The 23,008-nt window shown below is 39.2% G+C and overlaps 6 protein-coding genes across 12 annotated transcripts; 3 read left to right on the forward strand and 3 right to left on the reverse strand.

Moving 5' to 3' along the window:
- Positions 1-734: 734 nt before the first annotated feature.
- LOC140785805 (probable amino acid permease 7) lies at positions 735-2,892 on the forward strand. Its single transcript, XM_073133828.1, has 7 exons — positions 735-987; positions 1,100-1,333; positions 1,410-1,503; positions 1,585-1,799; positions 1,898-2,031; positions 2,136-2,363; positions 2,441-2,892. Exons 1-7 carry the CDS (start codon positions 918-920, stop codon positions 2,840-2,842), a joined length of 1,377 nt encoding a protein of 458 aa, XP_072989929.1. The 5' UTR covers positions 735-917; the 3' UTR covers positions 2,843-2,892.
- Positions 2,875-10,609, reverse strand: LOC140785804 (pentatricopeptide repeat-containing protein At3g24000, mitochondrial). 4 transcript variants are annotated; one of them, XM_073133827.1, is made up of 5 exons: positions 7,619-10,609; positions 7,224-7,279; positions 6,261-6,356; positions 4,420-5,289; positions 2,875-3,635 (listed from the first exon to the last, which is right to left on the reverse strand). In XM_073133827.1, exon 1 carries the CDS (start codon positions 9,829-9,831, stop codon positions 7,858-7,860), a length of 1,974 nt encoding a protein of 657 aa, XP_072989928.1. In that variant the 5' UTR covers positions 9,832-10,609; the 3' UTR covers positions 2,875-3,635; positions 4,420-5,289; positions 6,261-6,356; positions 7,224-7,279; positions 7,619-7,857. The 4 variants fall into 4 exon arrangements, with proteins under 4 accessions (XP_072989928.1, XP_072989926.1, XP_072989927.1 ...); XM_073133825.1 differs by having other exon boundaries at positions 4,420-5,298; XM_073133826.1 differs by lacking the exon at positions 7,224-7,279.
- On the reverse strand, positions 3,062-3,469 carry LOC140786021 (oleosin-like). The gene has a single exon (XM_073134182.1). The coding sequence runs from the start codon at positions 3,467-3,469 to the stop codon at positions 3,062-3,064; it is 408 nt and encodes a 135-aa protein (XP_072990283.1).
- Positions 10,610-11,281: 672 nt separating the features above from the next.
- LOC140786022 (uncharacterized) lies at positions 11,282-11,656 on the forward strand. Its single transcript, XM_073134184.1, has one exon. The coding sequence runs from the start codon at positions 11,282-11,284 to the stop codon at positions 11,654-11,656; it is 375 nt and encodes a 124-aa protein (XP_072990285.1).
- Positions 11,657-12,196: 540 nt separating this feature from the next.
- On the reverse strand, positions 12,197-20,602 carry LOC140785806 (enhancer of mRNA-decapping protein 4-like). 4 transcript variants are annotated; one of them, XM_073133832.1, is made up of 14 exons: positions 19,568-20,602; positions 18,894-18,943; positions 18,653-18,809; positions 18,241-18,459; positions 17,024-17,152; positions 15,891-16,473; positions 15,558-15,722; positions 14,878-15,446; positions 14,198-14,557; positions 14,002-14,121; positions 13,492-13,662; positions 13,194-13,355; positions 12,906-13,049; positions 12,197-12,771 (listed from the first exon to the last, which is right to left on the reverse strand). In XM_073133832.1, the coding sequence occupies exons 1-14, from the start codon at positions 20,306-20,308 to the stop codon at positions 12,463-12,465; spliced, it is 3,879 nt and encodes a 1,292-aa protein (XP_072989933.1). In that variant the 5' UTR covers positions 20,309-20,602; the 3' UTR covers positions 12,197-12,462. The 4 variants fall into 4 exon arrangements, with proteins under 4 accessions (XP_072989933.1, XP_072989932.1, XP_072989931.1 ...); XM_073133831.1 differs by having other exon boundaries at positions 14,878-15,722; XM_073133830.1 differs by having other exon boundaries at positions 15,558-16,473.
- A 2,058-nt stretch (positions 20,603-22,660) lies between these two features.
- On the forward strand, positions 22,661-22,940 carry LOC140787415 (uncharacterized). The gene has a single exon (XM_073136315.1). The coding sequence runs from the start codon at positions 22,703-22,705 to the stop codon at positions 22,829-22,831; it is 129 nt and encodes a 42-aa protein (XP_072992416.1). The 5' UTR covers positions 22,661-22,702; the 3' UTR covers positions 22,832-22,940.
- Positions 22,941-23,008: the final 68 nt, after the last annotated feature.

Here is a 23,008-nt window from a genome sequence, read left to right on the forward strand (position 1 = left end):
TACAAAATATTGATAGGAGTAACAAGAAATTGCTCAAATCGAAGGAAATAAGTAACAACATGAAAGCAGGTTATATGTATGGTGATGTTACCAAGTTAATTCTTTATTTTTTTTCAGAGAAGTGGGCGGAACTCAGTTATAGTAAAGTAGTTTGTTTCTCAAGGATAATAAGAGTGCAAAAAGATTATTGAACCATGCTTTGAAGTTTCAATTTCGATTGATTTCAGTTTTTGACCCATAAAAAAAAATGAATATCCTAAACTGAAATAGAGGTGCTAGCAGGATTGTGGTCCAAAACAAATGTCAAAACTAGAGATCTTGATAGTTACTGTCTTAACCAATGAGTTTCGGCTGATACTGTTCTATCCCGGGTGAAACTTTGAACTATGCACTGACTTGCTTTGCTTGGACTTTCAGCTGCTGTGTGATTTTGGAAAACAAAGGAGAAGAAACCAAGGCAGGATACACAATGGTCCTTAGTCATTACACACAACTTTTGAAATCTTTCTCCTAGTACATAATGTATGACAATTGATACTAGAGATGACCCAGTCAAGAATAGCAGCTACTAGTTTTTGCTGCAGTTTTGGGAGGAAGAGAGGATAAGGTGGGTGGGAAGGAGACAAATCTTGAACTGGAGAGCAGCAAGTTGTAGTAGAAGACATGGGTTTCTTTAAGAGAGTTGGAAAGTCAGAGTATATCCAAATAATACACAACCAGTTGCATGTATCACTCATTTCTCCAATACCACATTGATGATCTGAAATTATAAACTGTTATAAAGCTTATTAAAGTGACAGATCTACCCACTGGAGGAATTAAACAGTTGATAAAACTACACAGAAATTAGATATTCACTTCTATAAAAACCCCACCTTTTCAATTGATAGTGCAAGATTCTTCTCTGTCGTAAGAATATGGCAGGCCACTTCTCTCTTGAACACAGTAAAGGCTCCTGCGACGACGATGGGCGCCTCATAAGAACTGGTAATCCCACTCTTACACTTCAATACTTGTTCTTTCCTCGGTATATTCCTTCAATTGGCAACATTGATGACATCCTAATTTTGATGCCTTTTGATGACACAAACTCAATCAGGAACTCTGTTTACATGTATCGCGCATATAATCACGACGGTCATCGGATCCGGTGTGCTATCTCTTGCATGGAGTGTAGCACAATTGGGTTGGATTGCAGGCCCTGTGTCCATGATTTGCTTTGCTATTGTCACCTATGTCTCTGCCTTCCTGCTCTCAGATTGTTACAGGTCTCCTGATCCAGTGACTGGAACCAGGAACTACTCTTACATGGATGCTGTTAGAGTTAACCTAGGTAGTAACACACAAATCTCTCACTACTAAGTTGAATCACTCAATGATTTCTATAGCATAATTCCATGGCAGTTCAGGTAGAAAGAGGACATGGCTTTGTGGGATACTTCAATACCTGAGCATGTACGGGACTGGTGTTGCATACACACTCACCACAGCAACTAGTTTGAGGTAATTTCCAAATCATAAAATTTGCTCTGTTAGTCTTCATATATGGATAACATGACTATGGATTTCTGCACATAAAAACAGGGCAATCATGAAATCAAATTGCTACCACAAACAAGGACGCAAAGCTCCATGTTCATATGGAAATAGTTTCTACATGCTGTTGTTTGGAGCCGTTCAGGTAGTATTGTCTCAAATTCCAGATTTTCACAACATGGCATGGCTTTCCGTTGTGGCGGCGATCATGTCTTTCTCATATTCGTTCATCGGTTTCGCCCTTGGCCTCGCAAAAACGATTGGTACGTACTATTAATCCTCATCTTAATGCCAGGTGAGAATTGATGGCATTTGTACTGCTGAATTTCTTAGCTCTTCTGCTATTTGCGTTGTGTTGCAGGTAATGGACATATCAAAGGGAGCATTGCAGGCACTCTGATGGCATCCCCTGGACAGAAAGTTTGGCGAGTTTCCCAGGCGCTTGGAGACATAGCATTTGCCTTCCCATACTCCCTGGTTCTCTTAGAAATAGAGGTGAGGTGATCATATATAGTCAATTAAGAAAGTTCTTCTACAGAATGCTTCTTTATGAACATGAGAGACTAAACTGCAAACATCGAATTATGATCAAATTGAAGGACACCTTGAAGTCGCCGCCGCCGGAGAACAACACGATGAAGAAGGCCTCTATGATCTCAGTTTCTCTCACCACATTCTTCTACCTCTGCTGTGGCTGCTTTGGCTATGCTGCCTTTGGAAACAATGCACCAGGGAACTTCCTCACAGGGTTTGGCTTCTATGAGCCCTACTGGCTCATCGACTTCGCCAACGCATGCATAGTTCTCCACCTAGTTGGTGGTTATCAGGTAAAAATTCTACGTCTCGCACTCTACTCAGTGTCAGATTCAAATTCGAAATCTTTAATTGTTGATGCTATGTATAGGTCTTCAGCCAGCCAATTTTCTCATTTGCGGACAAATGGTTTCATGCCAAGTTCCCCAACAGTGGCTTTGTGAACAACTTCTACACTATCAAGTTGCCAATCCTACCAGCTTACAGATTGAATCTCCTCAGGCTATGCTTCAGAACAATCTACGTTGTAACAACTACAGGGCTGGCCGTGTACTTCCCTTACTTCAACCAGATCCTGGGACTCATGGGTGCCCTCAACTTCTGGCCCTTGGCAATCTACTTCCCTGTGGAGATGTACTTCGTGCAGAGGAAGATAAAAACTTGGACAAAGAGATGGATTCTTCTTGAGGTGTTCAGTGCTGGGTGCTTGCTTGTGAGTGCATTTGCCTTTGTTGGTTCTGTGGAAGGAGTTGTACGTGAGAAGCTACACTAACACCCTGTTTGGGTATATGAATTAGAAAGTAATAAATGAATTTTCTTCTACTTGTTTCTTTAAAAAAAAGTCCATAGGGAGAAAGATTTATCACACTTGTTTGAGCATTAACTACAGGACTAAAAGAAGAAGAAGAAGAAGAAGAAGAAGAAGAAGAAAACCAAAAGAAAAAACCTCTCTCTCACACAGTGAATACTACGACTATCTCAATGTCCACCTCTAATGATCGATCAGTCTATCTCCAGGTGGGAGAACCTCAACCTTCTTCTGCAAGTACCCACCAAAGTCCTCCACTCGCTGCCTCACCCTCTGCCCGGACTCCGTCAAGGTGTCCTCCTCCCGGCTCACCACCGGCGGGCCCCTTCCGACTGGAACATGCCTATAAGCCCACGTAAGAGCCCAAATCCCTGCCAACGCCATAGCGGCCGCCGCCACAAAGCTGACCACCGAGGCGACGAGGACCAACGCCGCCGGTGCGAGAATTGGGCTGAAGAGGAGCAAGAGAGGGGAAGCCATGACTAGGAGCGTGATGCACGCCGAGAAATTGAAGCCCATCATCACCACTAATGGCCCTGCGATGGCGACGCCCACTAAGGTGAAGCCCGCAAGGCTAAGGTAGTCAGCCATGTTTATTATACCTCTTCTGTTTGAGGGCTTATTATATAGTAGAGGAGAACGGAGAGGGGTCGTGCACGCGTGGCATGCGACGTGGCATGCATGCTGACACGTGGCTCTCAGTGGCGTGGAGGGCTTATTTAGATACTCGCAATACGTTCCAACTTCCAAGTTCTATCTGAAATAACAAAAAGAAATATAGTTTAGGATTTTTAATGAAAATTTCTTATATAAACGCTCCACATTTTATTAAATATCCCGTCTGTTTTCACAAACAAATAGTTACCATCTAATTTACCCCTCCACAATAACCAAACTAACAAATATACCCCCTATAAAATGATAAGTATAATATCTCACTATAAACTACTAAGTATTAATTATAAAATATGAAGAAAAATATTATGTTAAGAAAAATAATATTCCCTTTACCAAAATAATATCTCTCTCTTTTTTTAACAATTTTTAAGCACAAAAATATCAATATGTAATCATCTATTTATTACTACGTAAAGTTTAGTTCATCGTAATAATTTTTAAAATATTTCTATACTATGATATAATATATTTTATTGATAGTATGATATTTGACATTTATATTGTATAAATTAATTTTATTTCTTTAGTTATATTAAATATTTTAGAACTAATAAATTTCACAGGGGCAATATGGTAATTAACATAGAAAATAACCAATATCAATTTTTTATGCAAAGTAATAATTATTACTTTTGTGCGAAAATAAAACACTAAAATAGGTTATAAAGTTAAAGAAATACCTAATTTATATTTAAAATATTTACATAAAGTTATCCTTAAAAGAAGAAAGTACATATTTAATTAGCTAATAAACAAGTAGCAAAACATAATTATTCATCTTCATATCAAGCGTCATCAATGAAAAATTCATGTCACTTAGTCTTCTTAGATAGAATGAGTAGAAAGAGTGTAGAAGGAATTACCGTCGTCCGACAGTGCCAAAACTGGTTACTTTGTTTTACTTTGAAATATTGCCTTCCAGCAAAAATCCTTCCATCAGCCAGCCATGATTCCCCGCGGGCAAACTCGTTCTGGATTAGCATAGCTTGAAGACAAAATCAATGGTGTACTCCGTCACCCACTTGCCATCGCCATTCTCGTTGAAGAACCATAGCTCAACCAGCCGCAGAGTCCAGGAGGGGTTAGGTGTTAGACGCCCGTGTGATTCAAGCATGAGAATCCCTTCAGCTCTGTCACTTTTAGACCACCTGAAAGTCTTCTTCGCCGCGGCAATGCCGAGCCGAAGACCAACTCTCTTCACGAAATATCTGAAAGATTTATATAATCCAACAAGAAAGGCGGGGCTTGTGCATATCTCCTTCAGGACGGCGTCCGCTCCTTCCTCCATATACAATATGTGAACGCGAAAAGATTTCTGAGACGAGCTGTGCGATTGGATGAAGATGGCTCAGAGAGGAGAGCGGAGGAAGTGCTTGGAGATGCACCGGAGCTTAAAAAGGACTTCCGCTGAGAAGCTTGCGAGGATGTTGACAGTGATATCGGAAGGGAGGGAGGAGGGCCCTGCCGTCGGAGGTCTCTTTGGTGGCGGTGGTAATAAGGCGGCTGACTTCCATGGAAGAAGCAGCAGCTTGCTCATTAGATGTGACAGTCAGTGGTTACCTTAACACAAAAGGAAAGGATTGCCAGCCTAATCACTTGCGCTTTGATTTGACCTTCTAATTGTAATGTCGTGCATTCAGATGGACAGAAGGCACCCGGACAAAACCTCTGCTCCTCCTCCACAGCTGCCAGCCACTTTTCCATCGTCATGTCCGGTCTTATCTCTCCTTCCCCTTTGCAACCTCGATTGTTTTAGAAAATAAACTTGATTATAGTGATATGGCATCTAACTTGAAGTCAAGGTTAAAGCCATGATCAAATTCAAAGAGAAGTCCAAGAGTCATTCTCCTATATATATATATATATATATGGAAATTGTTTCTATCTCAATGAATATTCAAATTGTTATCTTTTATAACGTTAGGGTGCAATAATAGTAATAGTAGGTATTAAACATGGGTTTTTAAGAAATAAAATGATATTGTAGGTCTCGAACCATAAAAACTCTATAATGTATTTGTTTTTCTTTTTAAATCCCTGAATTTTATTACTTCTATAATTTAAATTAGATTCAAATTTATCTTATCTGATTCAAAATAATAAGAGTCTCCAATCCCATATAAATCTCTTTTGTCCCATGATATACTTAAAAATTGAATTCAAATCCTTTTTTTTTTTTCTGTTTTGAAAGATAGGATTCAAATCTAATATATTCATTCAAAATCCATAGAGTTTGACTTAAATATGTTTACCCTCTCAGTATTTGAAATAATATCCAAAACAACATTTCTTTAGTCACTCTATCTAACCAGTTTAGAAGGAAATTGGTACAAAATATCATTTATATCTTAGGTCAATCGATGGCAAGATTTGTATTCCATACTAAACACCCATATAGAAAGAAAGATATGGAAGAAGAGCTCTATTGTTATATATTAAGGTGAGATGAGTAAAAATTAACTCAAGGTGTTAAATGAGTAATTTATGTAAAAGATGCGAGCATTTCTGAAAAAAAAAACTATAAGGTAGGATCCGGACCATAATAAACGCATAAAGGAGATGGTTTTTTTGGCAAATTTCTCTAAAAAATTTAAAGAGTGATTTAACATGTCATGAATTGTAGTATCCTAAGCTTGGTGAGTTATAAAATGATAATGAATTTAAATTTCAAAGCTGAAAATAGATGTAATCATGACGGAAATACCTTCTCTTCTTCTCAGAAATAACGATTAGCAAGAACCATCAATAATCCAAATAATGTGCACTGCTCATACAACCTTTTTGTACTTGGAAGTTGGAGCTGCAAAAAAATAAATGCAAGAACCCAAGATAAGAAACAGTTTGAAAATGCATCAGGAAAATAATCTTGAATTTGCAGTATAGGAGTGCCCATTTAATAGGATAATGCCTCTGTCAAATACTATGTGAGTTGAAAGAGAAACTAAATGTAAATGTTATGGAAGTTCAAAGAAAGTGACAGACAAAAAGTTTCTGGAACTTGGTAGTTCATAGAACTCAAATAAACCTCTAAATGAACATTCGAGGTATATTTGGCACCAACAGACTCAATAAGGAGCAAGTTCTCCCTAACAAGAAATAGCAAAGAGATTCTTAAAGCATGGAGATGATGATAACATGTTACCATGTTATATATCCATTTCGTGACATTACATTATCTGGCAATGCATAAGTTTCTATGCTGCAAAATGATTCTTTTCCATTGCAGCTTTACTATTAGCCATGATCAGTTCCACTCACACATATACTTTGCTGCCTGTCATGTTTCCAGTTTCTACACTACAATTAGAAAGTGCTGAAGCAATTGGCATATCGTAAAATATCAATATCCACAACATAAAACTACATACAAAGATCCATTGAAATTAGATCTTAATCAACTAGATGAAATTGAGCTAATCAAACAATACTTCAAATGATAATACTGTTAAGAGGTTGCTGGTCCCTTGCCCTACAAGGAATACTTCAACTATGTTTAAGATTTTTACAAGAAACAGACAAGAGAGAAGCACAACCAAATAAGAAAAGAAAATAATAAGTCCACGTTGTTAGAGGAGATTAATGTAACTAACATGAACAAATGCAACTGGCAGGAGCCGAACAAACTATATTTAATCATAAGATGAGATACAAATGCTTGGAGGCTTACTAAGCAAACATCGACACCAAAAGAAAGAATTTCCTCAGTCCAAAATGGCATGTACACTGGGGAAAAAAAAGGAGAAATGTAAAGTTGCAAAGAGTAAAACAAGAAGATAGATAAGATAAAGAGCTAACAGGGAGCAGAACCCAAGTATTCACCAAAAGAAAGAATATCCTCAATCCAAAATGGCATGTACACTGGAAAAATAAAAGGAGAAACGTAAAGTTGCAAAGAACAAAACAAGAAGATAGATGAGATAAAGAGCTAATAAGGAGCTTAAGTATTCACCAAGATGGAAGATCTGCCTATCAAGTCTACAAATGCAGACTAAACCAATAAACTCATTAATGAAAAACTAGACAGCCACAAGACTAATCCACAAGGACACAGAAATTACATACCAAATAGGAGTCATCTAGGAGCTCAGCTTCACAAACTGGTCTTGGAGAATTCCAACTTACTTGATATGGACCTTGAAATCTAAAAGTGCATCCTTGAGAGTTTCTAATCATGTTATAATGCTTTCCAAGAACTCTCTCCATCATTTGACAAGCTCTATGAGCAGCATTTCGTATCATTATAACTGTATCTTCATATTCTTGTTTTGCTTATCAAACTAGCATATCTTGAATGTCATCAATCACCAGTAATCACCACATGAACAAGAACCATTGCTGAAATGATGGAACCGATTCGTATCTCTTACAATGATCTCCCTCTGTGTTACTTTAGAAACATATTTAATAGCACAGTGGCAGTCTCCACACATCCTAATATTTTTCATGATACGAATGGTTGCCCCAGGTGGCATGTTCAGCAGCGCAAATGCAAGAGCAATCTTCTCACTGTGATACTGCAACTTTGCCTCCCTTTCCTGTTCATCTCCATGTAAAAGCACATAACCTGTATCTGGAATATATCCTTCTTCCTTAATCTTCCCATTGATGTTATCCCACATCTTGTATATCTCTTTAACTTGAGGGTGGGACTCATCGTTCGCCACAAACATGTGGACTGAGTTCTCTATCTCCACCCAACTACAAGCAGGCTCTTTCTTCACCTTGCTCTCTTTCATCATCTTTCTTACCTTAGCAGCATCGTCCCATCTACCAGCAGAAGCATAGATGTTATATAGCAACACATGTGGACCGGCATCATGTGGGTCAAGTTCAAACACATGCTTAGCAGCAAACTGCCCCAGTTCTGCATTCCTGTGCATTCTACAAGATCCAAGCAAAGCTCCCCAAACAGCAGCAGTTGGTCGAATAGGCATTTTCTTGATAAAGTCGTGGGCTTGATCAAGATGTCCAGCTCGACCAAGAAGATCAACAATTGTCACATAATGATCAACCTCCGGTTCGACCTTGTACTTCTTCATCAACTCAAAGTAATACTTTCCTTCCCTCAGTAACCCTCCATGGCTACAAGCAGTCAGAACACAGAGGAAAGTAATCTGATTTGGCTGTACTCCAACCCTACGCATCTCCTCAAAGAGGCGGACCGCTTCCTTACCAAGACCATGTTGTGCAAATGCAGTAAGCATAGAATTCCAAGAAACAACATCTTTCTTATCCAAACGGTCAAATACCTTTCTTGCATCATCTATGCTCCCTGCCTTGCCATACATATCTAAGAGAGTGTTTCCGACAAAAGCAGTAAGCTTCTGTCCAGATTTTACCATATGGGCATGCACCCACTTACCTTGCTCCAAAGCTCCAGTACTAGCACAGACACTAAAAACACTTGAATAAGTGAAATGGGTAGCCCCAAAACAGTTCCTTTGCATCTCTGAAAACTTCTTAATAGCATTCATTCCATCATCCTGTCGTGCATAGCCAGCGATTAAAGCATTCCATGAGATCTCATTCTTAGAATCCAACCAATCAAATACTGTACAAGCTTCATCCATTTTCCCATGTCGTGCATACATATCCAACAAAGCACTTCCAACATAAACATCCAAATCGCAGCCATACTTGATGCATAAGGCATGAATTTGCTCACCAATTCTACCCCAAGAAGAGGCTCCAGAAGCTTTCAAGACACTCGCAAAAGTGAACCCATTTGGCATTAATCCAAGCCCAAGCATCCTAGGAAACAGCTCGAGCGCCTCATTCGGCCGATCATTCTGGGCGTAACCAGTAATTAGAGCGGTCCAAGTGACCATATCTCTGTTAGGCATTTCCTCGAACATCTTCCGTGCATCCTCCAAGCTCCCACATTTACAGTACAAATTGACAATGGCGTTCTGGAAAAAGATGTCATCTTTGAATCGAGAACTCAATAAGTGTTTATGAATGACGGATCCTTCCTTGAGTTTCTTCAACTGGGTGCATTTCTTTAGGAGAGAGGAGTAGATTTGGGCGGTGGGTTCGAGCGCACCGGCGTCTATAAGGTCGAGGACGTGAAGCCCGAGTTGGGTTTTGTCACTCTTACGGAGGAGGTCCTTTTCTTGGATGATGAGAGAGGAGTCGACTTCTTGGTTGTCCTCCGATGGGTCCGAGTCGGCGACGGCTGTGGTAATGGAGGCAGTGAACTGGGCGGAGAGGCGTAGAATAGTAGGCTTAACGCATTGGGTGGAGGAGAGAGGAGAGAGAAGGAGAAGCTTCTTCATGAACTCCGATTAGCGAGAGAGAGAGAGAGAGAGAGAGAGAGAGAGAGAGAAGAAGGTGTTCGACTTATTTCCCTTTTCTTATTTACGCCACGAACTCTGTTTGCTGCTCCATTAAAATTGCTCTTCTAGTTTCATTTTTTCATCACAGAAATCCACGTCATCTGTCATAATTTTAATAATTAGTCTTTCTAATTGAGATCCTCTCCATTTCATACAAACTTAGATTCATAATATTTAAAAATATATAGATCAAGCTAACAAATACTCGCTATCCATTATAACTCAATTCTTGTCTACATATTAAATGCTTGCTTTCAGGAGCCTAACCAATGGATAAATTTAAATTATTAGAAAAATCTTTCTAAATTAATCATAAGCTTCTAGAATATGCTGCCTTGTCACGTACTAAGCTAAAGACATAAAAGAATTTAATTTAGAACGTCGGAAGACAAACACTCCGCTGGTCAACCATCACTAAATGAAGACTTGAACGGCTCACGAAATCCTTCTAGAAAAGAAGCCAAGTATTATATACTCTTTGCTTAACTAACAACTTATTAGGGCATATGACATGATCATAAAAAGAAAGGCTTATATATATATATATAAAGAGAGTTTTGAGAGAGTTCTGGAATGGAATCTGGGGAGACGCAATGGCTAACGTAAGGTGGGTGTGGAGGAGTTCCAGATGAATGGGATTCTTTTTATTCTCGCAGCAGAATGCAACCGCCAAAGATTCAAACCTCTTCTTGGAATCTTCCATGACTATTACCTTTGCATGGGACCCAAATATTTATGAGGCACAAACACACACACAGAATAACACCCCCATTTGTACTTCCAATGGCTCCGAGTTTGTGTCGTTTCGTTTTACGTCAACGCAAACTAAAGTACTGACTAGTATAGCCGCCGACTAATCTTCCCTTCTAGAAACGAGGATCACCCGGCCTCACAAACAGAGTTTTTGACCACATTTGTTCTGTTTTAAATTCTTTCTTAACAAAATGTACTATCTTTTAAACTTAATATCAAATAGGGTCTAATTCTTATTAACCCTAATAAAAATGTCGAATTAATCAGTATTTTTATCTGATCATCAAACGAGGATTAATTTCATATTTTATTATATATAAATTTTTTTTGTTTAGTTTTTTAGTAATTAAGATAAAAAAATTATTGGATAATAAAAACACTAAAATAATCAGTATTTTTATTAGAGCCAAAAGTTATTTGATAATAAATTTAAATAATCATTTATTTTAATAAAAAATATATATAATGGGTTTAGTTCGGTAAATAACTCCCACAAACACCTCTAAAATGAGACATCGGTCCCCATGTCGAGGGGTCACTCTCGCTCTACAGCGTCTTCTCCCTTTATAAATGACACCTTGGCCCTTCTTCTCTTCACCTCTCGCCTCAATAACCCTAATCCTACTTCCAATTCGAAATGGCAGGAGTACTAACCATATCCGGAGTCTCTTCCCTCCCGCGAATCGCCGCGCATCGCCGCCTCTGCCCGCCGCCGCGAGTGGTGACGATGGCGTCGTCGGCGACGACGAGGCACAGGAACCCCTACGAGGTGCTGCGGGTGAGAGAGACGGCAACGGCGGCGGAGATCAGGGCGGCGTACCGGTCGATGGCGAAGCAGTCCCACCCAGACACTGGCGGATGCGGCGGCGCGCCGGAGGAGTTCATCGAGATCCGGCGGGCGTACGAGACGCTCTCCGACGAGGCGGCGAGGGCGAGGTTCGACCTGTCGATCGGGCGGACTCGGTTCGCCTCGTCGGCGGGGCGGAGGTGGGAGACGGACCAATGCTGGTAGGCCGCGTTTAGTGGAGATTCTGATGGGGATGGAGGTCTCTTGCACGGATTCCACTCAGGAGGGCTTTTTTGTAATTGTAGATTGTTTAGAGTATGCATATATCGTAATTGACCTTCCCACTTCCCAGTTCCCACTCCCAGTCCCACTCCCATGCCTTTCCTTTTACCTTGAGTCTTTTATTCGAAAAAACAAAAAAGAAAGAATGAAAATTTGACTCCTTTATTGTTCTCAATTACAAGATCCAAAAAAATTGACTCCTTTAATGGACCATTACACCTGCTTCCCTGGAAGTGGGCAGGCACTACGGTAGGTAGGGAACTACGTTGGATTAAAGCAAAAGAAACATTCCACAACCTTCTCCTCCAGTAGTAGCTTGTACTCTAGCAGATTTTACACTAGCAGTTGGGCCCCTTGAGTGAGAGATCTGAAGTCTAGACAAAATTAAACTTAACTCTAGATATTTCCTGGTAAAATTAAACTTACTACAAGCCACTAGGTAGACCGTGTTACTCAAAAAAACAAATGCAAGTATCAACAGACTGACAAAAACTAAGGGACATCTCTTGTGAAGTAATTTCACATCTGAAGCAGTTTCAAGGGCAAGATACAGAATAGAAAGGGATGTTACAGACTCGATGCCTAATTTACACTAGACAGTAACATAAATTCAGAAGCATTAGTTCCACATCTTCTCTATTTTCTTTTTTTCTTTTTTCCTTTTTTTCTTTGTTCTCTTTACAAGCTTCAAGCAGAAAGATACCCTGTGATTCTGCACATTAAAATGCTGACGGGAATAGAGATGGTGATCATTTACAACTCCTCAGTACCGAGTTTATAACATGCATCAATACCCGAATATTGGCACCTTCAAATCCTTTGGGTATGGGTTGTGACATCTGGTGAGCCAGTATGTTGTAGACTTGCTCAAATATTGGGTGTACATGTACAGAGATCATCTGATCTGTCGGAGTAATTGATACAGCTACATCTGTCATCCATACAACCTTTCGGGATGTCTCATTGCCAATGTCACAGGCCAGCTGCTGAAGAAGAGAGAGCAGAACTCCTTGACTTAGTGGAAGCGGTACCATGTATAATATCTCATGCAAATCGACCTGAAGAAAAGATAGGCAATGCAAAAGATTGATTATGACAGCCGGATTCAAGTTACGAAACCTTTTCATGCAAAGACAACTTCATGGCAAACAGCATCATAATTCATTGGCGACTATGAGAAGACGCATAATACCTGAGAACATAACCAAGAGACCATAGAGACGTCACTTCTTTGAAGAGCCATTGTGAATGCTTCCTCATATTTCCGCTCAGATATCAATCTATTTAGCTCCTTTGTTGGGTCCAGTGGTGCTTCAACCTGCTGAACAGACAAGGCCTGCACATGAAGTATTTCATAAGCTAACATACTTTGCATAAGAGCCCCAACCCTGAGATCATTCAGATTTACACAATTTAACTGGAAAACACCCAGAACGGATAAAAGAGAGAAATCAACACAATAAAAACTGAAGAACCTCACCATCTCAGGTAGACCTGCCATCGGGCCATTGTTAGCCTGCATAGCTGTAGGATTTAAAGCTTTGGTGCTTCCTGCTGCAACAAGAGCTAAAAGTTTGCGCTGGCCATCAACTAGTTCACTGCTGAGATTGTGGGTGATTGAAGATGCAGAGTTGATAGCTTCCTGTAAAGAAACAAAATGGTTACTGACTATTCATTATAATACTGATTCAGCTAAAATGATAAAGTATTATACCCAATAATTCAATCCTGAAACCAACTGCTAAGTGATAAATATTACTGGAAACATGAGCACTTACTCTTAAAGTAAGTGTTAGTGGAGTATGTACAGCCTCAAGTTGTTGCAGAGAAGCAGTAGTATGTTCAGACATGCCTTTCTGGAATGCAGCATCAACTTGCTCAAACATAACTCGGCAAGATTGCTCAAATGCAGGAACAACCGATGATTCCAAGCTAGATCGTAATGTATCCTGCATGTGCATGCATTGGTGAAATAAATTCTGGACTACATACCAGACTTGTGCCTCGAACGAAAGACATCTCAAACAGATCAGCAGTATTAATTCGTGCGAATTGGCAACATAAAGTAAGCAACCTACCATCAAAAGTCGGAAAAGAAACACATGCATTTCTCACTTTGCCAAATTAAGAGCCTAAAATAAATGGCTTTAACTCTAGGATATTTAAGTCTATCAGGGTAAAGCTAGTGATTTGGTTCCTATATTAAGATACTTAAAGAAGTCAGGAAGTATAGCCATATAGAAGCAGCCAGGAACTACAGCCGTATAAAACAAACTCAACTGGCATACCTGAAGAGCTTGCTTGCCTGAAGTTTGGAATTGTGCTTGGATTTGCCTTATTACTGTAGCCTCAAGTTTTGAATTAACAGACTTATCCAACTGATTCACTGCCTTATCTCCAATTCCCCTCTGAAAAGGATAGGATTAATGAGGCGATATTTGGTAAATTTAAAGCTAAATTGTGAACGAAGAAGTTCACTGTAACCTGAAATGCGTCCGCTATAGCTGAAGATACGGTCTTATCAATAACTGGTGTGATTGCCCGAGCTACAACTGGCCCAGAAGCTGACAGTTCCTTCTTTAAAGCCCTTTCTAACATCATAGGCAGATCCTTGTTCATAGAGCTAGCAATCATATTAGTTATCTGCTGCATTTGATCCCTCTCATTCTTCTCACGTTTTGCATTCTCCTCTTGAAAGCGGGCCCATAAAGCATCAGCATTAGCCTTGATAGATTTGTCAAGGCTACGTGCTAAGGATGCCTCCATTCTTTTCCCTTCCTTGCCAACCGGAACAGCAACAATCCCACTCATCTGCTTCTGCAAATCCTTTTGCATTGCAACAAGCTGCATAACAGTCCATGTAAATAGGTAATAACAACGAAGAATACAGACAGGTGAAATACACGACTTAACTCATATCAGCAAGAATATGACATCGATGGATTGTCTAGAAGTAGAAAATAGCTGTCATATATCAGAAAAAATACCAAGCCTCTTATGATCCATTTAATTGTTCAATAGTGTTAGAGTCCATTACTTCCAATGGCAACTAGGACATAAAATAAGATAGCTTATGAGAAAATACAAGAAAAATGAAAAAAATGTTGGCAGGATGCAAATAAATATCTGTGCATAAACAATGTTGACAGTTCATATCTCATCACCTGGTTTAGTATGTCATGCATTGCTGAAATTTGCGGAAGAACTGTATCAGTTGGAGAACTTTCTTTATTTCCAAGTTCAGTCGGAGAATCAGTAAAGTTAAAAGGGGTTAATGATGGGGATGATGGAACTGACGCTTGAGATGTCTTTGTTTTCTGCTGCTTGCCTTTAGTAGATGGGGACTGTGATGTTGTAGAAACAGAAGTTGCTGCAATCTTTTCAATATCTTTTGCGCTGTTTTGAACTTCATCATGAGTTCCAGGAGGCAGTGCACTGTCATCTATAAAGAGTAGCTCTTCCATATTGTCAGAGTCAGCTAGTGGAGGACCTCCCTTGATCATCTCGACATTATATTCTGAAGTTTTGAATAGTTTCTCAGTACTGCCCTCGAGAGCTACTTGAGGCACTTTCGCTGTGTCAAGGTCCATATTTTGATTTAATCTACTCTCAGTAACAGTTTTTACTTCCATCTCTGCACTCTCGGAGTTGTTATTATCAATCATATCTTGAATTTTTACCTCACTTTTCAGGCCTTGAGTAACAAAAGTGCTTTCGGAGGAAGAAATAGCACCTGACAAGATTTCAGATGGAGTTATTAGGTGTGTTACGTTGCCAGCCATCTTAAACATCAAATGAGATTTTGGGACAAATGAAGTATCAGTTTGACCAGCTTTAGGTTCACCTTTTCCTGAGATTTCCTTTACGGAAGGAGCATCAGGTGCATCTGAAAGCAAAGTTTCACTTCTATCAACTGCACCACCAAAAACTGAATGGTTGCCATCATGATTCCTAAGTGATGGCCCTTGCTCAGAACCTTCTGAAGGACTTTCAATGGCAGGCAATCTCCCTGAAAAGTCAAAATTTAAAGCAATAGGTGATGTTGTAACCTGCATAGCATCAGCCTCTGCAAATGAAAGCGGAGGTGCAGATGGTTTAACTTCGAGATCTGATGTAGACAAATCACAACCACTAGTGACCTCTGAAGTAACTGAGGTCAAAGGATATGAGGTTGCACCTGCACTCTCTGCAATGCTACTTGTAGGTGATGGTTTTGGTGAAGCACTTCCAACAGGCAGATCAGAGAGAGCAGGTCTGCTAGAAGGGTGAGCAGCTACTTCCGAAAAAGGTACATCAATAACACGAGGAACAGAAGCCTCTCTCCCCAGTTCAGCATTTTCAGTTTGTGTAGGTAAACATTGTGATAAGTCCAGCATATACTGCTGAATGGCCATTGTCTGTACACAGTACAATTTAACCACCTGTTCCCCTTCAGGTGGGCATTCATTTGTTCCTGTCAAACTCAAAATAGGCATTGCAACAATAAAATCTGCTATATAGTCCATACATGTCAAAGCTGGATATGGACCGAAATCAACATGAACTGCATAAATAGCATTTTTTTTTGCATTTGCAAGTATTATCAAGCTTGCACGAGGTAAAACAACAACTTGGTTGAAAAATCCCTCCTCAAACCGAGGTTCTAAAGAACTTCTCAAATCCAAGGTCTGAGTACAGCACCATGATTCAGAATCACTTGGCAATAGCCAGCCTTCCTCACTCTCAGAAGCCCAAAGTTTTATTTCTCGGTTAAGAGGGCCCTACAATATAAATGAGAACAGTCAGAACTCATCCTGAATCAGATCATAGTAAATGCAGAACTATTTCCACAGATTATGAAACTAAATACACTGACAGCCAAAATTTTCTAGGAATGCTATTTGCGATCATCTTGCTGAAATTAAAGCTTGAGATAAATTAGGCCATACAGTACCCAAGCTCAAGCCCTACTTTGCATATTAGAGCATAAACAAGCCAATCTTGAACTTGAAAATTGAAATAGTAAATAAACTAAAACTTATTTGGGTGACACTTGGTCAAATTATTTAAAGCTCGACTCATGTTTGAGCGATCTTTTAATCTGAATTGGGCTTGGCTCCCATTGCAACCTATTTCCATAACAAAGAGATCTCTTCGAAGTTTGAACATTTTCATTCTTAGCAAACTTGATGTAATATAATGGATCTACAAAAGATAAAGATAGTCAACAAAAAGTAGAAAAATAATAGGCACAAATATCCAAAGTCTACTAATAGAGTGGCATCTACTATCTACTAACCATATACTCATAAAAGTTATAAGAACTTGTACCGCCGTAATAAGATTAATGTGATCAGGGCGTTGAGGGGATGTCAGGAATGAGACTGAATTAACAGCTTGGCCGTCATGTGGTCTCAATGTAGCAAGTGGAACAGCCCTGCGGTCTTCCCAGATCTTTACCTGTAAAATAAATGGATTTCCAACAAATAGTTATTATTGTTGATGGAAGAAATTTATGTATCAAGAACCTAAGGATAGTTTTTATAAAATTACTTCTTTTAAGAATAGGATGTTATTCCCCCCAAGACATTAAATATCTCTTGGCTCATAAGTAGGCAAGATAAAATCTCGAATAGATCATAGAGAATATAGAGATCCATATGACACACGTGCTTCATGTTATGACTTATGAGCAACCCCAACCAGCAAACAAACAGAAATGCATGTTCAGGCCCCTGCTTTTACCCATATCAAAAAAGCAGGGAATGGGATAGTGCCATAAAAAGAAAAGATACAGCCCTTTCAATCAGGACTCAAGTGCTTGCACTTGGAACATCTTGCTAGAAAATGAAGGATAAGAAATAACGCAACAATGAAAGATGGTGGAGCAACGGAAGTGCTGAAAACACAAAGGTCATGTCATCTTTAACAGCAGCAGCAGTTGCATCTTTTTACAGCTTCTCAGCAGTGTATAAGGTATAAACATAAATTGAGTAGATAACAAAGCTTTATGCCACAATTTTTCCACAAGAGATGACAAGTTCTCAACTTTCCATTAAGGGAAACTTCATAGATTTTATCATGAAAACAAATTTCCTAATCAGCTTCCTCACTAGACAGGGTAATATAATCATCCGAAGTACATAATCAGTATGACGAGAACCAACCTAAGCTCACAAAATCCAAGAAGTGCATGGCAAACAGAAACTGTCACTTAATATCAATTCAACCATAGTTGAAACTCAGACTTAATCTCATAATTTATCTTAAACTATCAACTAGTACCAGCAGAGAAAATCAAAAGATTTCAGCTATTATGCACAATAAATCTTTAACTTGGTATATGGGATATGGTGTACACCTCATAGCTGTTGAGCTTCATTCAATAATGTATACAACAGCCTACTGTTTGGGTAGGCATGATGTACTTCAATACTTACATGATTCAAATTGAGTACATGGCAGCTAGTTTTAGACAAACATTTTGACAAGTAAATATCCTTCATTAATTCAATCTGCAATTAACTAGTAGGTAAGGAGATACAAACCGTGCCATCTTTTGATGATGAAGCTAGACGAGTCGTCATCCACTGAGATATAGACAACTCTGTCACATCGCCGTCATGCTTACCAATGAGCTGAACTCCATCCAGCAGCTTCTCCATGGGGCATTTAAGAGGTTCCTCTGCAGTAAACTCTTTTCCTCTTCCCACTTTGGTCGTGTCAATCTTTAGCACACGGTTCCCAAATCCAACAAATAAAATCTCCTGTAATATAATTTTCAACAATATGAGATCCAATACGAATAAAAAGTACAGCACAAATTCCAAATGAGCAATAATATCATAAGAAAATAAATTTTCGCACGACAGAGATCACAACAGATAGAGATGATGTGTAATTAAAGAACAGATTAAAGAAATTCACAACGTGAATGCCCTATCATATAAGTTGACGTACTTGTTTGTGAGAATGCCAACAGATTCGTGGATGATATGATTCTCCATCTCCTATTATCTGGATAGCAATTATAACTTTTCCCGTAATTTGAGGCTTATTTTCATCATCAGACCCCTCATCAATTTTCCATATGAAAACCCTCCCATCTACACTTGCACTGCAAGAAAAATAGGTAAGCTGCCATAATATAGCAAAAAAAGAAGGCACAAACTGCACGACAAAAATTTAAAAGGAAAAGTACCTTGCTAAAAGATGAACATCTTCGGCAAAGAAAGCCATGTCTGTGACCCTCTGGAGAAATTGCAAATCTTGTCAATGAAAATTCCAACAGTAAAAAAATAACTCTTATATAGAACTTGCATATCCAACGATAGTCCATATAAAAAGAAGCATGTGTTAATTTTCAGGGGAGCAAATATGCTCGACATACACAAGCTTCCCAGATGCAAGACCAACAACTTAACTCATTCTGTAAGGGGACATGAGCAATAAATTCTTCTACCAATATGATCCATGCAGTGAATCAATGATCAACTGAAGTTCTTCCATATACAAGAACCGGCTCCCGATAACATAGAAACAAAAAGGTACTAACAGATGATCCATGTTGCATCGATCACATGAACATCTTAGTATTTCTAACATCATTATATTAAAATCTAAAGTACCAAATCATTTCATGCACAGGAGAAATCTGGTGATTGCATGATTTTAAAGCATTCTAAACATTCAAACACAAGAAAACCTACAACAAGACCATTCATGCAAAATTGGAATTTAGTTTCCATTCCAAGCATCAATATATATCAGACAAGAACATCTAAATTTAATGAATAAAATACGATCACAAACACTTCAAAATTGAACTCTCCACATATTAACCGCCAAGTGAATAGAATCTATCAGAGATAAGACCTGAGTGTGCCCTCGGAGAAGTGATCTCAATGCTGTGTTGACGTTAAGCACCCGGACGTTCCCGAGCTTGAGCCCGTACACAATGTATGTCCGGTTCACGGCGATCTGACGTCCAAGCACAAGCCCGGGGTCCGACGTATACTTAGTGATCGGTGTCACTTCGAGTTGAGGCGGCTGTGACTCCCCCGGAAGCCTCAAGTCCACATCATACACTGTCCTGTCCCCGCCAAGATGCCGGCCCCTTGGCATCTTACTGCTCGGAGCCCTCAAAGGCGGTGATGGCTGCATGCCGGCCAAGATCGCCGGCGGAGCGGACGGGACGGCTTGCAGGGTCGGTGCGGTAGCGGGAGGCGGCGAGGCAAACTCTGGCGCGATGGAGGATGGTGGGGGCATTGAGATCGCGGTTTCGAGTGGGGCGGGGGCAGGGGCGGCGTTGCCGAGCAGCTGCATGAGTCTTGCTCCGGCGTTGGGGTTAGGGTTAGGGTTTGGGTAGGAGACTCCGGGACGGTGAAAGACTTCGGGGGAATACTGGATGAAGGGGCGGTGTTGGAACGGCGGTGTGGCAGCGGGGTAGGAGAACTGGCCGGAGGACGGCGGCGGGGACGGCGACTGGTACGGCGGCTGGAAGGGAGGAGGTGCGCTAGGCTTGGGGTTAGGGTTAGGGTTTCCGGAGGGCGGCTTGAAGAGCTTGCTGAGCTCGAAGGGACCCGGGTGGTTAGGGTTTCCCGCGGGGGAGGCCATCGCAGGCGACGGCTCCGGCGACCGTACCTAGGGTTTTTGGATGGAGGGGGTTTAACAGCTACCGTTCGCCGGGTCGCAAAAGGCAGATGTTAGTCTCGATGCGACGAGAGGTGAGCGAGGTGGACGGAGAGGAGGAGTGTAAACTGTAAAGAGGAGAAGAGAAAATTTTGTTTTTAAAATTTTAAAATGCTACCATTTTCTACTTCTATTTCTATGTAAAAATATTTCTTTCTTTCTTTCTTTTTCACTGATAAATAAAATTTTATTTTTAAAAATCCTTCTTTATCATGAACGCTAATCAGATAAGGTGGTGCCATAATTGCCCTCTTTCTGTCATTCAAGTTCATGAATAGTTTTATTCGTCAAAAGAAAAAGAAAAAAAGGACATGAATAGTTTTAATAAGAATAGTGTTGAGGTTTGAGATAAATATGGGTGATTGATTTGCACTATATATATATATATATATATATATATATATACGTTTTCCTTTGTTCTTAGTGAACAATGAGGAGGGAAAATTTTATTGTGCATTTAATATAGTCCTTTTTTTAATTAAATTGTGTTATTATATTACTTTGTTGAATTGTAATAATATTTGTTCTCTCATCACATACATATTTACATAATATATTAAAATAAATATAAATTACATTTTGCCAATTAATCAGATAATTATGGATACTAACTAATATAAGGTAAAACTAAAAATTATATAAATTAACTATGACCTACACTAGTACTAATTAAAAACTAAGTAAATTAATAATAAAATTCATACAAAATACTGAAATTATATGAAAAAACTGCTAAGTAAAAAAAAAATATAACTGTGAATACGTAACAAATACAAAAGTCACAAAAATACAAACGTATAATAATTGTGAAACAAATATATAATTATTATAAAATTCATAAAGTACAAGTGTGAAAGTAACATAAATTAACTAATAATTATGAATTATAATAAAAAATTTCATAAACAAACTGTCAATTTAATAGTACGAAAAATCAAAATTTTAAAATATTTTCACACTTAAAATTGCTTAGAGTAACGCATACGAACAACAACAATAATAACTGCAGTGGTTACTTTTTTTTTTTTCATTTTTATTGTAATAACGAATAAATAATTTATACAACTCTGATATAATTCGATCCATATTAGCTCCACGTGTAGCATTGGGTTCATTGGGATGAGCCTATTTATCTAGTTTAGTTTGCTAGAAGCAATAAAAATATTTTTGTCAGGGCACGTTTGAACACAGGGGCGTTCAAACGGGGATGCAAACGTTTGCATACATTCGCAAAAAATGGATAACGCAAATTGCATGTTTGAATGGAATCGGTGTGATCGAACGTGGTTGTTCAAACACCTTGTATATGTTCGCATCGACAGAGAACGAAAATTTCGCGATTGGGTGCATTCGAATGCATAGCAGCAAAAGTGTAGATTTTGTTAAAATTGTTTAGAATTGTTTAACTCAATTGATAAGTTCTTAAAATGAGCATCTATAAATATGTCGAGAAAATCATAATTTGAGTTTATCTTAGATAATTAAATTAACATTAGCTTTTATCTCTCTCAACTTGTCTCTAATCATTGGCGCCCTTTCCCACATCCCTTCTTTCACCCGTCTAAGTTTGTGGTTGGTCTCTTCCAACTTCTAATCCTCCTCTTATACAATAACTTCTCCTTATTCATACTAAGAACTAAACTTAGTATTTATCTAGTCATTAATGGGCTATCAGGTTAGAATCTAATTAACCTTTGGCTACTGTTTGGTCGATATTTTGAGATCTAACCATCCAAATCTTGTGATTTTAGATTTGTTAGAAAGCTCTCTTTAAAAATAAACAACATATCTAAATTTTAGGAGGATCTGTCGATTAGATTGTTCGCGAATCCCTTCGAAAGTTATCAGATTTATTGAATTCAGAATCGTTGTGAATCGAATCAGGCCGGTTCGTACCAAACTCATCCTCTTTGATTAAGCCAAAGTCGGCAAAAAAATAAAACTAAAAAACATATTCTCATATTATAGATTCATATAATGGTTATTTAATTCAGAGTTTTGAGCTCATTGATTTATAGTGGTTTGATGGATAAGTTCGAAAACTACGTAGTCCCCAGTCCCCAAGGAGGAGGAACTCTTGCGTCCAACCTACGGCTACTTTCCACGTGTCACTACCGCCTCGTCGTCCATATACTTTATATTTATGCTTCCGTCCGCATAAAAGTATATATGCTCGCCGCCTCCTGTCCTACATAATTTTATGTACACGCACACCGTACCCAACGCTGCTTTGCTGCTGCTCCTCCGCCTTCTTCTCTCCTCTCCTCTCCTCTCCAATCTCGTCTGCTTTGGTAATCGGGATTTGATCGGACGGCGGAGATGTGCTGCCGGAGCAAGGCGTGCTGCCTCTGCATGGTTGTGCTGCTGGTGATTCTTTTTATTGGATTCGTTTTCGGGTTCGGAGTTTTCGCAAGCGGGTTCCACAAGCTAAAGAACACCTTCAATTGATGGTGGAGTTTAGTGGGTAAGTTAAGATGGATGTGGATTCCACAAGCTATGGTCTTCATCTGCAATTAATCTGAATCGCAATGAATTCATTCTTTTTTTTTTTAAATAAAAAAAATACTGTGAATCACAATGCACACCATCTCAATTGTCTCACATTTATGACAAGGAAAACAATAA

Source organism: Typha latifolia, chromosome 4 (genome assembly GCF_019914945.1).
Source record: "Typha latifolia isolate L0001 chromosome 4, TyphaL0001v2, whole genome shotgun sequence".
Classification (NCBI taxonomy): domain Eukaryota; kingdom Viridiplantae; phylum Streptophyta; class Magnoliopsida; order Poales; family Typhaceae; genus Typha; species Typha latifolia.

Coding starts and splice junctions, on each gene's coding strand:
- LOC140785805 (XM_073133828.1), top strand. CDS start 918: ATGGCAGGCCACTTCTCTCTTGAACACAGTAAAGGCTCCTGCGACGAC. Junction 1,334..1,409: donor TGCTGTTAGAGTTAACCTAG/GTAGTAACACAC, acceptor ATGGCAGTTCAG/GTAGAAAGAGGACATGGCTT. Junction 1,504..1,584: donor ACCACAGCAACTAGTTTGAG/GTAATTTCCAAA, acceptor ACATAAAAACAG/GGCAATCATGAAATCAAATT.
- LOC140786022 (XM_073134184.1), top strand. CDS start 11,282: ATGGCAGGAGTACTAACCATATCCGGAGTCTCTTCCCTCCCGCGAATC.
- LOC140786021 (XM_073134182.1), bottom strand. CDS start 3,469: ATGGCTGACTACCTTAGCCTTGCGGGCTTCACCTTAGTGGGCGTCGCC.
- LOC140787415 (XM_073136315.1), top strand. CDS start 22,703: ATGTGCTGCCGGAGCAAGGCGTGCTGCCTCTGCATGGTTGTGCTGCTG.
- LOC140785806 (XM_073133829.1), bottom strand. CDS start 20,308: ATGGCCTCCCCCGCGGGAAACCCTAACCACCCGGGTCCCTTCGAGCTC. Junction 18,460..18,652: donor GTTGGCATTCTCACAAACAA/GTACGTCAACTT, acceptor ATTATATTACAG/GAGATTTTATTTGTTGGATT. Junction 16,474..17,023: donor ACATTAATCTTATTACGGCG/GTACAAGTTCTT, acceptor TTTATATTGTAG/GGCCCTCTTAACCGAGAAAT.
- LOC140785804 (XM_073133826.1), bottom strand. CDS start 9,831: ATGAAGAAGCTTCTCCTTCTCTCTCCTCTCTCCTCCACCCAATGCGTT.